Raw genomic sequence first — 15,685 nt, forward strand, 5'->3', positions numbered from 1 at the left:
GAGCACCCGAGGGCTTTCTTGCTTTTTTTTTTTTTTTTAAAGCTGAGAGCAAACTTTTTGTATTTGGGGCTTTTGCTGTTCATGCTTTAAATCCAGTGGCAGGCACCTCCTCACTGATACCGAACAGCCGCTTCTGACAGAGGCACCAGCTCCACACCCCACGGGGACTATTTTGGACTCAGAGCACTGCAAACATGGCATTTTACAGAGTAGAAATATAAAACCCAGCAGGTCTCCCCATGTGCAGGCAACAGCATCAAGCCAACCAGAGCTACAGGGAAACTAACACTCCCAATATATTTCTTTTTCCTGCATAGATTTGAAAAAAAGCAAAGTAAGAGGAGTTTATATCGTCCCTGGTCTGCCTGCGAGGGCTCTCCAGCCTAACCCATCCCAGCATCTTTCTGCAAAAGCCAGGGGCAGGCACAGCTCCCTGCTCGGGGACACTACCCAGCAGGGACACGGGACGTGGGCCCCCCCCGGCCCCGGGGGCTGTGGGACAGGGACTGTCCACTGGAAACCCCGTGGAGCAACTCCCAGGAAAGGAAAAACAATCCTAAAAAACAATCCCCCCTCCCCACCCCAGCTCCACCAAACCCCGCTGAGGGCTGGCGTTTCCATAACCTGCACTTTCTGCAAAAATAGGGGGGAAAAAAAGTCATTTTATGAAATACATTCTTGGTGGGGGATGAAATTTTAATGCAGTTCATGCGTTTCTGAAAACACCCTGAATAAGTCATTAGCCAGACCCTTTGCTAAGATGAATTTGCCCCCGAGGAAAAAAGAATTAAAATGTAAAAGCTGGTGCGCGCGACGTGTGTCTGCTGCTGGCTACGGCCAGGCTGCCTTAGGAAGGGGATAGACGAGCTGTTTCAGCATTAAATCAAATAAATGAGGGATGGAGACAGACCTATTAGTCTCCCAGCGTCCCTCCTCCTGTACGCGCAAAGGAGCACACATCCAGCACTCAGCTGATGAACAGAGATACTAACGGGGAGCCCAGCCCAAAGGCAGAGAGGTGAGTAATTACCATATATAATACATTTAATATGCTGCTTAGATTTTTAACATAGATTTTTTTTTATTTCTGACATTGGTGAGTCATTTAAATATTTAGCCCAGACAATAAAATATAAAAAAAAACATCTACCATATGTGCCTGCTGATTCTAACAATAGTCACAATATTAGGGCCCAGTGAATGTTATTATAGAAGAATCTCAAGTCCATGTCATACATACATTATGAACTTACAAATAAATAACTCTACAAAAATCCTGTCTTCCTTCCATAATTTCATGTGATTGGCAAAAAAAAAAGGCTCTTTCTGGTGATGACAAATTAGGAATTGCACATTTAGTTCGAGGATTACATTACTGGTGCATCACCAAAGTCAACCACTAGGCAACAAAAAGACGTATCATATGAAACAATTTTTTTAATTTTTATTTTACATATTTATACATAAAACTTTCAAGGTAACTCTCTGAATCCAACCGAATGTTAATAGCACATCTAAAAATGAATGTCAGGTAGTCAACATTCACAAAATGTTGAAAACTGATTAAAATATACATATTACTGAAAGCTACAACTTCACTACGAGGCAGGCATGTATTTTTTTGACTTGTATAGCACCGTCAAGTACAGTTTCTTTATTTTAAAACTACAGTGAAGAATAAAAAAGTAGTCAATGGTAAAATATCGTTCAACTGAAAATCTCTAAACAAACAAAAATAAAGTTAAACTACCCTCTCTTCTCACCCATGATTTATAATGTTATAAGTACTGTACATTTTTTGTAATAATATTATTAAAATGCCTGATATTTAGTGGCACGAGTAAAAAAATTAAAATAAATTAAGAAGCAGAGGCCAATCACCGGACATAAAGCTTCAGACATGGTCAATGACTAACACTGGTTTTCTTGTGCGCCACCGTGGACATCAGCGCTTGGACACACACAGAAGCAAAATGAAGTCTCGCTCGAGCTCTGCTCCTGGGGCTCCGGGGTTCATTTTGCCGGCATCTTCTCTGCCATGTGCTTCTGCTGACTTTCGGCATGTCTGGGGGGAGGAAAGAAGCTGCATTATTCACTGCACCGAGGGGAGGTGCAAACCCAAACTACACGCAGGACTGTGCTCCAAGCCAGCATCTGCGCCGCTCTGGCAGCAAACCAAAAGTATTATTTTCCCGAGGAAAAAACAAGCACCAAGTGACGGATGTGCGGTCTCTGCCCAGGCTCCTTCCTGGCAGGAGGGGACCAGGAGGTGGGCAAAGGGGAGAGGAAACCCTTCTCCAGAGCGGTTTTGGGTCAGCCGGGATTGTTTCCTCCCTTCTTGCAGGGATGGCCGGCGCGTTCGTCCCTGAACAACGCCGGCACGGGGAGAGCTGGTGCTTCCCAAAATGCACCAAAGCCCCCACCATCCTGACCAGCCTTCCAAATAATTTCATTTACTAAGCTGCCGTTAATTGCATCTAGGAAGCAAAGCGTTTCCTGAAGCACAGAAGGAGAAAGAGATGCAAGGTGGCGTTGGCGTTTGTCTACTGACCCAGCTCCACCCCCCATCCCAAATCCCCCCCTTCGTTAAGGGAAGCGGTGACAGTGCCTTTCAAGACTCAGAAGTGACAACCTGCCTGCTCGTCCCCGGGGCTGCCATCCCCACAGGCAGCACGAGAACTGCTCCCCAAATCCCTCATGGCCACCCCAGCTGGCAGAAACTTTTTCCAGGCAGAGCACCGTCAAATCTCAACCAGCTGCTATGCAGCACCACGATGTTTTAAAATAGAAACAAATTTAGGCTGTATTTTTTGCAAGCTTAATGCTTCAGTTCTGAAACTGCAGTCCTCGTGCACTGACAATAACCAGTATCACCTTTTTCAGCTTTTTTTCCCCCAAAGCTTTCAATACTTCTTAGCTAGTGATGCGCTGCAGAAACACTATCTCAAAGGAAAATGCCTCTTAAACCTTGCCGACTGGGAGATGGAGTCCTTTAGGAAACCCGCCTGTATTCTGCAAGGCTTTCCATTTTATTGGCTATTGAACATTAATATTTAAGAGACTCAGAAATTCTCCTGTCGGTCAAGTCCTCCTGACGGCAGAGGCACATTGGCTGTAGCTCACCCCAGTGAGAGGGGTGGGGTGACACGGGGAGCTGCTTGGATTTTCCTTGGATGCACTGGGGGTTTGCAGCATTGCTCCTTCCCAGGCTCTTTTCAGGTTTCCGAAAGGGAAACACCAATTCAAGAGCATGCACCAACACCTGTGTTTGGGGAGCTCTTGAAAGCCGCTGACTGTCTCCAGAACCCAAGTGCCTTGATTTCTTGTTTTGGAGGAGAAAGCAGCATCCCGCTCAGCCCTGCTCCCCTCTTGACACACAGCACTTGGCAGAGAAACACGTGCCTTGCAGCCAGCAGCGTTACCTTCTACCTACCTTTGATGGCAAAGGCTTTCCTACTGAAATTCTGCTAAAAGAAAACCCCTACGTGCTGCTGACGGTGAGCTGGGACCTGCGAGGAGACAGAAATACCCCGAGGAGCCTCCTTCACCTGGTCAGGTCCTCGATGTCCACCAGCATGGCATCCTGCTCCGTGTGCAGCTCGTCGCGAATGAGCAGCAGCTGCACCAGCTCCTCGTTCAAGCCTGGTGCCAGGGAGAAAGGGGTGAGTTTGTGATGTCCCGGGGAATCCCGGTTTGGGGCCTGTACATCATCCTTCCCCACCGCGTTACACATAAGCTGGTGTGGAGAACCAGGAGGGACTTCCCCAAAGGATGCATGTTTTCTAAGATAAACCGTAAGCCCCTTGCCACTGCATGCAAGCAATTCCTCTCTTGAAATACCTTAATGCAGCAGCAAAAATAAAGATGAATTTCTCAGTGCTTGGAGTCCCACTGGTTCAGGTTTCACTCACATGTGGGCACTAAACCTGAGCAAGAAACATGCTGCAGGAAGCTCACATGTGGGCAATAAACCTGAGCAAGAAACATGCTGCAGGAAGCGGCCGAGCCGCTCGCCCAGGCAGCCTAAGGTTTAGCTTTTTAATTCCCTGCGGCAGTGCAGAACACGCTGCCCACCTGTCCTGGTTTGGGATCACTGTCCAAGCCAGCCCCTCTGCTTAAAAGGGACGTTTGTGACAGTGGATTCTTGCTTGGGGTTGTGTCAAAGAGTGGGGAAGAAGAAGAAAACAAAAAGGACCATGTGAAAAATTTACCTGCCGGCACGGGCTACCCTGAAGGCTGTACCTGCCCATCACTCACTACCAGAGCTGGTGTTTAGACTGCTTAAATACAGCTATACTGGTTTAATGCCTCTTCAGTTTGGGAAGCAAGCTCGGTGTACATGGGTGCTTTCTAAAGTGAGGCTAATTAATGAGCATTTTTTTTTTTTTGGCCTTTGTAGCACAAAATAACAAATCACGACTCAATGGCGCAGCTCTGCATTCTCAGCAGGGCTGCTTCCGGAAGGGATGCCAATTAACCAATGCGAGTAGGGGAGGAGCAGCACAGCAGCTCCCAACCAACCTTTTTTTTGACCTACAGCCACCAAAGAAGTCTACTCCCAAAACTGTTAATTAATTAATTAATTAATTGGAAGATGGAGATCCCTTGAGGGGGAAAAAAAACCTGGACCTTTGGGAGAGAGCAAAGACAGTTGAGTTGGTGGGGCACTGTCCCTGTGGGCAAATGCAACAACCCATGAGATGCACTGAAGCACTGCAAGAGTGGATTTACCCCACGATGTTTGCTAAACTGGAGGGCTTCTCCACTTATGGATGGTTTTGATGCCATGGCATAGCATCACATGAAGATGCAGCCATAAAGCCACGAATAGTAGGCGCTTCCAGGACAGGCAGATTTCCCAAGACTATTTTTACCCGACCAGGTTTTGAGTTACAAGTGGGGCGTTAGGTGCTGACACAATGCTACAACCCTCCTCTCTTACGGAGCCAAGAGAGCACTTTAGGAGAAACCGAAAAAAGGAAAGAAAAAGGCTGAAGCAGCCAAATCTGGAAAGAACTCCATCTCCAGCTTCTGCGGTGTGCCTCTTCCATATATTCGTGTTATTACACATTTATCAACATTTCTATGTGTATCCTGGAGAACTGTTCTTAATTAAAATGGGACATACCAAAGAATAATTAAACAAGTACCACTTACTTTCTATCTGTGAGTGGAGATCATTGACTATCACTTGTAGCTGCCCGATAGTCATGTCTCTTAGATCAGTGGGTTTTAAACTTCTCTTCATCAGGCATTCACTTATATGAGGCATATGTGGCAGCTGAAAAGAAATTTTCAACTTTTTACTGTTTTCTTCGAATTACTTGAATTCCTGAAGAGCGGCAGTTTGCACTGCAGGCATCCCCCTCTCACAAGCCTGCATCAAGGACTGCACTGAGAGTACCAAAACGAGCTGAAACATCTACACAACATTTGACCCAAGTCTTCAGATCTACCAGCATCAGTGGTGGACTGACACAAGGGGAGGCGAGGGCTATGGCGAGCAGCGTTGTACCAAGGCAGGAATGCTCCTGCATCCCAGCTTGGGATGAGATGGGCTGAGCAGACTACGCTGTCATTGCCAGCCTCAAGGCAGTAACAACCTTCACTCTTCATCATCTCATTCCCTGCCTCCATCCCACTCCCGTAACGCCCCGATAAGACAACCCATGTCGACCCTTCAACTCCTGACTGATGGTCCCTATCTCCACTGCTCCTCTGCATGTCTACAAGCACCATGCACAAGCACCACTGGCCGCTGTACGTGTCTCAACAAGCAAAAACAAACAGCAAAAGGGCTGGTGTTACCCCCCCATGCTGTCCCATGGCCCCCACTTACAAGATCCGCTACCGGTGATTTCTTCCTGTTCTGCTTTTCCACCTCGACCTGCATTTTGGCCATGGGCTTTGCCATAGCCAAGGCCATTTTGGCTTCAGCTTGGAGTTTCTTTTGCCTGGTGAGGAAGTCCATGTCATCGAGGGACTCCGACTCTTCCTCTGTCGTGTCTCTGTCGGAGTAGGATGAGCTCTGCTTGCTCTAGGGAAGCAGACATGCAGCCATTACAGCACTGTCGCCCCAACTGTGCCACAGCAAAGTAGTTTGCTGTTAACATATTTTTGTACACTTACAAGTGGTATCATTTCTACAGAAAAGGTGAAGAGCACAGATTTTTTTAAAAATTTTAATCCACAAGATTATCTTTAAAAATCAGAGTAATTTCCAGATAGGCCTCCTTGACTATTAATAGCAACTCAAGCACTTTAAATGGAAAGAGGAGCCAACCAGATCAATAGGTGTTGAAGGGACAGACTGGTTAAGCTGGAGGAAAACATTTGGGGCCACAGTGTTATATTCACAAAGGAAAAGAGAGGAGAGGAAAGCTGGTGGGAGCTGATACTATGTCATATCCATTACTGCCCTGATAATTATCAGAGCCAAAAAGAAAGGGAGGAAGGAAGGAAGAAGGAACACCTTCACACAGAGGCATCTGCTCTACAGCAGCTCTGTGCAGGCCAGGGGCAATTTGCTATCTGCCCCTCAGCATCTCGCATTTCTTTTATTGATGGCTGAAGACACTGCTCTGGGGTTTAGCATTGCTGTTTTAATAGGATCAGCTCTTCACCAGCTTCCATTATGGATGGCCTCATAGTTTCCATGCTCTGGAGCCTCTGTGGGATGGGTTCTTGGACCTACCATGGGCGACAATGGCGTGTCCAGGCTGGTTTCTGTCTTGCTGTCATCAGCGTCGCTGTCCTTGTCGCTGCCACTGTCGTTCACGAAGCAGATCTGCAGGTTCATCCCACTTTGTAATCTGCAGGGGGAAAGGGAGAGGTGACACCGCAGCCCCCTCGCACCGGCTCTCCCTGCCGCGCCAATGGGTTGCACGGGCAAGATGCTGGAGCGCCGTCAGCAGCGAGTCGTTCACCTTTTGAAAGGATGCTGTTGTCCTGATGTTGTATCGGCCTCAGGAAAATATAACCATTTTCACTTTTTTCCAAGAAGGTGGTCATCCCTCACCCAAAAGCCGAGCCAGGACCACCAGCCTGTGGTGGCCGGGCACGGGCAAGCTCCTGCTGCTGCCCAGCGCTGCCATTTCTGAGCGGCAATTCAATGTGGGACTGGAAACTCAGCGGCACAGTAATGATAATGCTTCTACCACCACCTACTGATGAACTTCAGAATTGCTGAGATACTGCAGGGCTTTTGTCATCACGGGTAGCTATATTATTACATTAAATAAAATATTATATATAAAGTATATATAAAATATACTAAATACATTATATACATAAATAAATAATACATATAAAACATTATTATAGTATATAAAATAATGTGTTAATGATTGAAACTATTTATTCAGAAGGGTAATAAGCCTGTTTGTGGCAAGAGGCACTACTGTACCGCAAGAGATTATTGCTGTGTTTTCTGGACCCTCTGCTCCATTGCCTGATTTGGACAGGTTAAGACCACCCAACCTCACTCCCCGGGAATGATTTTCTCCGGACGCAGTGGCTCAGGGTAAGGGCATCCCAGTGCAGGTTGAGAGAGGGAAAAGCACTTCTACAGCTGAGAGCATCCTGGCTTTTGCTCACACAACAGTTATCCCCCAAAGCCACTGCAGAGCAGGTTAGCCAGGTAACACACGTTTTACTGGCGCTGGCTGATGCCCATGGAAGAGCGTGGCACCCCAAGCTCCAGGTGGACCCCACGGCTCCCTCTGCTCAGACCACCCTCTGAAAGCAAACACAGGAATGGATTTTTTGGACAAGAGGGTGTCTGTGAAAGCCCTCGCTGATGCTCACATTGCGGAGCAGCTCTGCAGCCACCAGCCGAGCTCACATGCCCCAGGCTCTCCAGGACAATTTGCCCACCTGACACCAGGGACAGGCCTGTTTGCCTCCTACAAAATCTGCTCAGGCTTTGGTCATCTTCCAAATTTATGAAAAATTAACCCCAGAAACTAGAGATTTCTGGGGTCACCTCTACCAGCCTTCTTGGTGCATCATACTCTATCACTACTTGCTGAAGATGGGGCAAGCCCCCTCACATGTTCTGCTGCCTGTTATTCCTCATTCCCAACTGAGGGGGCTTATATCAGTACTTACAGACAGCAAACTCTTATTTTCCATTTATTTTAGTGGAATTTCTTATTCACTATTACCATAAAATAGACAGCATTAATAATTGAAATTTTTTACACTGAGGGTGGTGAAACACTGGAACGGGTTGCCCAGAGAGGTGGTGGATGCCCCATCCCTGGAAGCATTCAAGGTCAGGCCGGACGGGGCTCTGAGCAACCTGATCTAGTTGAAGATGTCCCTGCTTATTGCAGGGGGGTTGGACTAGATGACCTTTAAAGGTCCCGTCCAATCCAAACTGTTCTATGTTTCTATTCTATAATTCTGCACAAGCTTTGGAGCCATGGTGGACAGACACAAGTATCCAGGCTGGGAAGCAGGATGCACCCTTGGCTCAGCTGCAAATTGTATTGTGCAGAAAGGGCAGAGCAAGCGCAAAATGTGGGTCTGCGACTCACGTGCCTTTCGAGAGCATGACCCCAACTCCTGAAACCCAGCAATTTATGCTCTTTTATTTCATAGGCAAGCACAGTTTTATTTCATCTGCAAGCATAAAAATGAGAGCAATGGTCCCGCAAAGGTTCCTATAGGTCCTGTAACAGGCACCGTGCAATACTAATGCTTTGCCTGGACTATAAATATTAACGAAACGCCAAAGCATTCAGGTACAGCTGGTAATTTATCGTGGCACAGCTGCCAAGCCCTGCCGTGCAGCACTAATTAGACCCCGCTACAATTACAAGATAGCGACTCCTGGTTTAGCTGTAACTACACAGAGCAAAACTGTTTTCCCTTTCAAATGACTTGCAGTTCAATTTAATTTCACAGTTGTACCTCTCTGGTGTAATAACAGTATTCCTCCTGGTTTTGTGCCTCTCTAAGACTTTTTTCTTCTCTCACACCATGGCAACAGGTAGATCTTCACTCCCAATGTGGGAGGCGTTCGATGCTTTCCAAGTGCTACGGGTTACTCCCAGCAGCTGCATATATAAACAAGCCTTTCTGGAGTATATTTGATGTAGAAATTTTAAAAATCAGAACAAGTGAGGTATCCATGCTATGCAATGTCCCAGCCCCAGGGATGGAGCCGTGTCCAGTGAGCAGAGCCTGTGCAGAGCACGTGGACGTGGGGGGGGGGGGCAGGAACCCACGTTAAAGCTCATTTTTTCCATTCTCTGGTGCTTTCTGTGTGCGAGATTAATTGCAGCCCTGACTGCTCTGCACTGCCATCAGGGCTAGCTATCAGCATCAGATCTGCTTCCAATGGGCTGCCACCTCCCGAGCCACTAAAGGAAGATACACTTTCACAAACTGGTGGTTTTTCAACAACCATCACCACACTGCCTGACCCAGGACTGGTGGGACCATCCTTGAGACCTGCCCTGCTTTGGACATGCATGTCTGGCATTAAACCAGGCATTCAGACATCAAAATTCTCATGGACTAGATGACCTTTAAAGGTCCCGTCCAATCCAAACTGTTCTATGTTTCTATTCTATAATTCTGCACAAGCTTTGGAGCCATGGTGGACAGACACAAGTATCCAGGCTGGGAAGCAGGATGCACCCTTGGCTCAGCTGCAAATTGTATTGTGCAGAAAGGGCAGAGCAAGCGCAAAATGTGGGTCTGCGACTCACGTGCCTTTCGAGAGCATGACCCCAACTCCTGAAACCCAGCAATTTATGCTCTTTTATTTCATAGGCAAGCACAGTTTTATTTCATCTGCAAGCATAAAAATGAGAGCAATGGTCCCGCAAAGGTTCCTATAGGTCCTGTAACAGGCACCGTGCAATACTAATGCTTTGCCTGGACTATAAATATTAACGAAACGCCAAAGCATTCAGGTACAGCTGGTAATTTATCGTGGCACAGCTGCCAAGCCCTGCCGTGCAGCACTAATTAGACCCCGCTACAATTACAAGATAGCGACTCCTGGTTTAGCTGTAACTACACAGAGCAAAACTGTTTTCCCTTTCAAATGACTTGCAGTTCAATTTAATTTCACAGTTGTACCTCTCTGGTGTAATAACAGTATTCCTCCTGGTTTTGTGCCTCTCTAAGACTTTTTTCTTCTCTCACACCATGGCAACAGGTAGATCTTCACTCCCAATGTGGGAGGCGTTCGATGCTTTCCAAGTGCTACGGGTTACTCCCAGCAGCTGCATATATAAACAAGCCTTTCTGGAGTATATTTGATGTAGAAATTTTAAAAATCAGAACAAGTGAGGTATCCATGCTATGCAATGTCCCAGCCCCAGGGATGGAGCCGTGTCCAGTGAGCAGAGCCTGTGCAGAGCACGTGGACGTGGGGGGGGGGAGGCAGGAACCCACGTTAAAGCTCATTTTTTCCATTCTCTGGTGCTTTCTGTGTGCGAGATTAATTGCAGCCCTGACTGCTCTGCACTGCCATCAGGGCTAGCTATCAGCATCAGATCTGCTTCCAATGGGCTGCCACCTCCCGAGCCACTAAAGGAAGATACACTTTCACAAACTGGTGGTTTTTCAACAACCATCACCACACTGCCTGACCCAGGACTGGTGGGACCATCCTTGAGACCTGCCCTGCTTTGGACATGCATGTCTGGCATTAAACCAGGCATTCAGACATCAAAATTCTCAATATTTTGCTACTCAGTGTAAAGAACTCCTTGGAAAACAAAATTAATCAACTATTTTCATTATAATAACTCCAGTTGTGCATACATGATACTTCCACCACCGTTGCTGGTTTGCTCATGTCCAAAGGCAATGCTCAGTTCAGGACACAGATCCTAAATGAAAACCTGAAGGAAACCTAACTCAGGGAAATTCAGCTCATTTGTTTTATCCTCTGAACATCCGAATATCTATTCTATACAGTTTTAACCTAATATTTTAGCATATTGCTTACAATTATTTACATAACAGACACCGATTGCGTTTGGAGCATAAGATGATGTTCTAAAAGAAGGAAAATTCAAGAATATGGCTGCAAGTTAAAACTGAGGGATCCTCTGAAGGGAAAGGTCTCAGGACGTCCCACTGGAGGCATCTCACACTTTTCAACCTCCAAAGAGATTTTGGGCTGCGAGGCTGCCTGGCTTACCGGGAGGAGAGGCTCGGCTTGCCACTCTTGCTGCAGCTGGTGTAAAGTCCTGGGCCATCGTCGAAGAAACTGCCCAGAGCCAACTTCTGCCTGATGGACTCACGCTCATTCTTCTGGGCCTGAAAGTGAAGAGCGACAAGAAAGGATGAAGTTGCCGGTCACGCCAGCATGCAGGAAGGAGAGTTGTCCCACCAGCCCCACCGCCACACTCATGATGCCCAGCATCCCCCAAGCTGTCTCCCATGCTTGGGTGGGCCACACAGCCCATCCCAACAGGAAAGCCCATCTGCATCTCTCTCTCTCCACATATTGATAGATATGTATCTATATACACACATATCTGATGTATACATCTGATATATACCTAATATAGACGTTGATATCTGTACCTATATCCATATACAGCCACCAAGACCACACTTGCACCATTAGCATCTTCCACTTCCCTGAGCAGCCTCAAAAACTACACAATCCTTCTGCCAGCGTACCTAGAGATGTATTTTTAACCATCGCCATCAAATTATCCACAGTTTTAAAAATGTATTTTTATATACATGTTTTTCTGAATAAGTGCAAGCTACAAAGTGATTTGAAATTAATCACCAATCAATGATTATGGAGATGACTGTAATCAATGTGCAATAAATGAAAATCACAGATCTAGATTCAAAATTAGTACCACTACTATCCCAGTGTCTGTCACTAATGGATTATGTGCCAATGCTGACAACAAATTCATACAAGGCAGCAAGTTATTGATAGAAGGAACATTTTGAAGCCCTCAAACATTTCATTTTAAAATAACACGTAATACCCTATCAAGAATACACAACAAAAGAAAACATAGCAGGCAAGTATGGACTGCTTCCACAGTGTTAATTAATATAACTGTGCTTCCCATATTTTACCTGTCTAACTAAAAATAAAGCACCTTTTTTGATACAAGGGAGTGAGATATAACAAAATGCAAATTATTGACTTAAAATAGCTAGTAATTTAATTCCAACTTCAGCGCTGACTACATACGTTACATTATCACACTGCCCATTATATTGTCAATCCCTTACCAAAATACATACTTCATTTGTAACCTAACTCCTTCTATTTAAAATATTAAAAATAACCCCCACGGCATCAAGTGGCATCGAGTTTTTGGGTTCAGCTCCCGGTTTCCGAAGTTCTACCCAGACCGCCCAGCTATGTTTTTCTACTTTGTTTTTTCAGGTTTCAATAATTGACGCCTCAATCACACAGAGGCAGTTAGATTTAGAAGAAAAAATAGCCAGCCCTGCTGGTGAAGGCAGCACAGTGAAGAAAAAAATAAGTAAAAATGAGTGAGAAATATTTCTTTAATGGACTGAAAGCAGAGACAGGGTTGACCGTGCTGGTTCCTCGTGCTGCCCATCTCACAATGCATGTGGGTGTCTCCCCTGTGAGTGCCAGGTGCATCCCTCAGTGCATCAATATTTCATGAAGTCATGGATACTCAGCCTCCCCGTTTTTCCTACTCAGATGATCCTCTCCCACGTTTTCCCATCTACTTCTGATTTCCCTTGTGTTCCGACAGAAATCAGGAGCCCAAAGCACATCTCCACCTCCTCCGGCCTGGCCAGGACAGCACATCCCACCCTCCACGCCAGCTGGGACCACTCCCTCCCTCAGCAGCATATCCCCCTACTCTGTGTGTGCTGAAAACTAGTCTTCTTTGCATTAAAATACACATAAATACAGGCACACTTTCACATATTTACCCCTTTCAGATGGGGCTGCCTCTCCAGATCTTTTAATTTTGCTCCATTTCCCACCGAGATGGCAACTGCTCCCAGTTTGACATCTGTACTTTTAATCAATGTGCAATTTGTTTTCTCCACCAGGTCATTACTGAGGATACTAAATAACACTGCTCCCCCAGGACTGAGCTCAGAATATCCCATTTTATAAACCAGACACAGGCTAATGACCGTAAAGAAATCAAGTCCTAGTTGTTGTTATTATAAAATAGGGAACAGTTACTAAGAAATATAATATACCTAAGGGAACTGGACTTTAGGCTTTAGATAAATTACCCAACATCTGCAGTATACATCCTGAGTTGGGTATTGAAAACTATAAATTGAGAAGGAAAATTGCAAATGGTTTTTTGACTATCAAATATACTTACTTGGTATATAAAAAATAATGGATCAAATACTCAAAATGTAAAGGTACTAGCAAGAAAAACATAAATCCATGTTACTTAAACGTGTATTCTGACACTGAATAAAAAAATGTATGTATTTCTGAAAGAGGGGTCTGGTGTAGAGCTGAAGTCTGGTTCAGACAATTATTTTAAACAAAAGGCTGCTTTTTATTTTTAAGGCAGAACAGTTTTGGGTGGATGTTTTCCTTCTTACCGTTGACCTTCCAATTCGGAAGGTCAGTAGCTACCTTTGTTTAAGTACATGAATAAAAACACAATGTCAGATTATGGCTGTGACTGCCTACATGTAAAACGCTTTACACAACTGTTCCAGTAAAGGCAAATTGCCAGGAAAGGTTCAGCCTTTCCCCACAGCGGACTCGGCACACTGTTTCCCAGCCCCATTGCCCGCTGTAATTATTGCTGTTTATAAATCTATTGCAATCACCTCACCAGTGTTTGCAGATTATACACAATCATTTGTGCTCTTCACCACCTGCCTCCGACACGTGCTGGCACCCAGCCCGTCCCCAACATGCTGCGGCACCTTGACACCAAAAAAGCCACATTTTTGGTTGAGAGCCTGAATTTATCCAATATATGCCTTCTTCCCACACAACCCCATCCCTGGGGGCACACAGAGGTACCACTGATGCCAGAGGCCATCCCCGACCGACAGGATGCAGGATGGAGAGTGGACGCCCACGGCAGTGGGCACAAGATTTCTGCAGTTTTCTGGGAAACCAAGCGAAGTCCATACTGTGTTATTTCTGTCCCTTAAGAAGTAGTAGCCGAACTGCTCTTTTCACCACGTACCACTCCACACTATTTAGCATGCAGGCACCTGTACTAGCAGCCTTTACTCATTACAGACATCACCCGAAACAGCACATAAAATTGCACACGGAAGATTTATTTGGCGTTGAGGCGTAGCAGTGATTTGCCAGGCTCCTCATCGTGCCCTGAGACCCCCCCAACTTGGGTAGAGCAGGCAGCTCCTAATAACGGCTGCCGCCGGCACTTCTGGAGTTGTACCGATCGATACCAAACCCGGACCAAATACCAGACGTGCTTTGCTAAGGCACTGCTTTTTTGGAGAGGAAAGAGTCTAATTTCACAGTAAATTACAGATTAACGGGTGCCAGCAATACTTCGGCAGGACCCCGTCCCAGTGGGCAGTGCCACTGCGATGTGAGGGGTTAAAATGCAGCGAGGCCAGCAGAGGCTGGATGCCAGGGCCATCCATCGGCACCAAACAGGGTGCACAGACAGTGCCTGGCCCCGGCCACCAGGGCTATTTTTGCCAGGGTCTGTCATTACCAGCCATGGACAATTACTATATTTAAAGTTCCAGACCCATAAGCAGCGCCTTATTTTATCTCTGTAAAGTACAAGGGCTATTATTGGATTTACAAACAGAAATTGTAACCACTGATCATTTGTTTTTATCTCCTTTTTCTTCACGGTGGATTTGCTGGTAAATGCAAAACCAAGTCAAACTTGCATATCTCAAGCCACGTGGCAAGTTGCCTTAAAACCCAGGGGTCTCGAGATACGAGAACGCGTTTGGAAACGTCTTTACGTTTTCTTTATCATAAAGTGATATGGAAACGCAGAGGGAGGAAGGTTTGCTGCCCCGTGCTGGTGTGTTAAACACCTCCAAGTGCTTCCCTGCTCTGGCACCCGAAACCCAGTGCCCTGGGAGGGTGTTGGGCAGCACTTTGTCAGGTCCCCCTCCTGCGAAGAGAGCGACTGTTGGCAGACAAAAGGCTCCTTTTTGTCCCTTACCTTTTTATAACTCCCCTCCCCGGCCGGCGCGGCTGCTTTCCTGATGACGTCACCCATGCCATTACCCTCCCGACTCATCTCCTTCGCTCCCGGGTCCTCACGTGGCCGGTGAAACGCTCCCGTCGGGGCATCTCAGTCCTTCCTCCGCTCTTCAATTGGCACCATGGGATCAAGTGCTCGCCCCTGGAGCCAAGACCTGCAGCAGCCCACCGTCCCCCAGCTGGGATGCTTCCCCGGCCCCTCTCGCCTCCCGGCCGCTCCAGAGCACCTTGCTTTTCCCTAATAAAGTCAACAGCAGTGCCGGAGCCTCGGCCAGCTGATGAGAGGGAGACGAGGGCTGTGCGGGCCAGGGAAGCCGCGTCCTCCTCCAGCCACTGCCAGCGCCGGATAAAAATAGCCCTGAGCCCTCACCGGCTACACAAGGGCAGGAAAAAACCCGGTGTCTGATGTCAAAACCCAAGCCCGGCGGCACAGTCACGGCCAGAGGGGGCAGGAGGAAGGGGCTTTCTCCCAGGGTTTTCACCATGGAAGCTATCCTAATGAAATCCCAG

At 46.7% G+C, this 15,685-nt stretch overlaps 1 protein-coding gene across 1 annotated transcript; it reads right to left on the bottom strand.

The window, feature by feature from the left end:
- Nucleotides 1-1,426: 1,426 nt before the first annotated feature.
- LOC103898679 (schwannomin-interacting protein 1) lies at nucleotides 1,427-15,471 on the bottom strand. The gene is made up of 7 exons (XM_009279004.2): nucleotides 15,135-15,471; nucleotides 11,168-11,286; nucleotides 6,695-6,812; nucleotides 5,840-6,037; nucleotides 5,158-5,281; nucleotides 3,549-3,642; nucleotides 1,427-2,065 (listed from the first exon to the last, which is right to left on the bottom strand). Exons 1-7 carry the CDS (start codon nucleotides 15,210-15,212, stop codon nucleotides 2,014-2,016), a joined length of 783 nt encoding a protein of 260 aa, XP_009277279.1. The 5' UTR covers nucleotides 15,213-15,471; the 3' UTR covers nucleotides 1,427-2,013.
- Between the last annotated feature and the right edge of the window lie 214 nt (nucleotides 15,472-15,685).

The sequence above is a fragment of the Aptenodytes forsteri genome, unplaced genomic scaffold (assembly GCF_000699145.1).
Source record: "Aptenodytes forsteri isolate BGI_AS27 unplaced genomic scaffold, ASM69914v1 Scaffold299, whole genome shotgun sequence".
Lineage (NCBI taxonomy): Eukaryota > Metazoa > Chordata > Aves > Sphenisciformes > Spheniscidae > Aptenodytes > Aptenodytes forsteri.

Bases quoted from the DNA above. Each gene is read 5' to 3' on its own strand.
- LOC103898679 (XM_009279004.2), bottom strand. From the start codon at position 15,212: ATGAGTCGGGAGGGTAATGGCATGGGTGACGTCATCAGGAAAGCAGCC. The intron at 6,813-11,167 runs GTAAGCCAGGCA...TTCCCCCTGCAG, and splicing joins AAGCCGAGCCTCTCCTCCCG to ATTACAAAGTGGGATGAACC. The intron at 2,066-3,548 runs GTGAAGGAGGCT...TCCTCCCCCCAG, and splicing joins GACATCGAGGACCTGACCAG to ACATGCCGAAAGTCAGCAGA.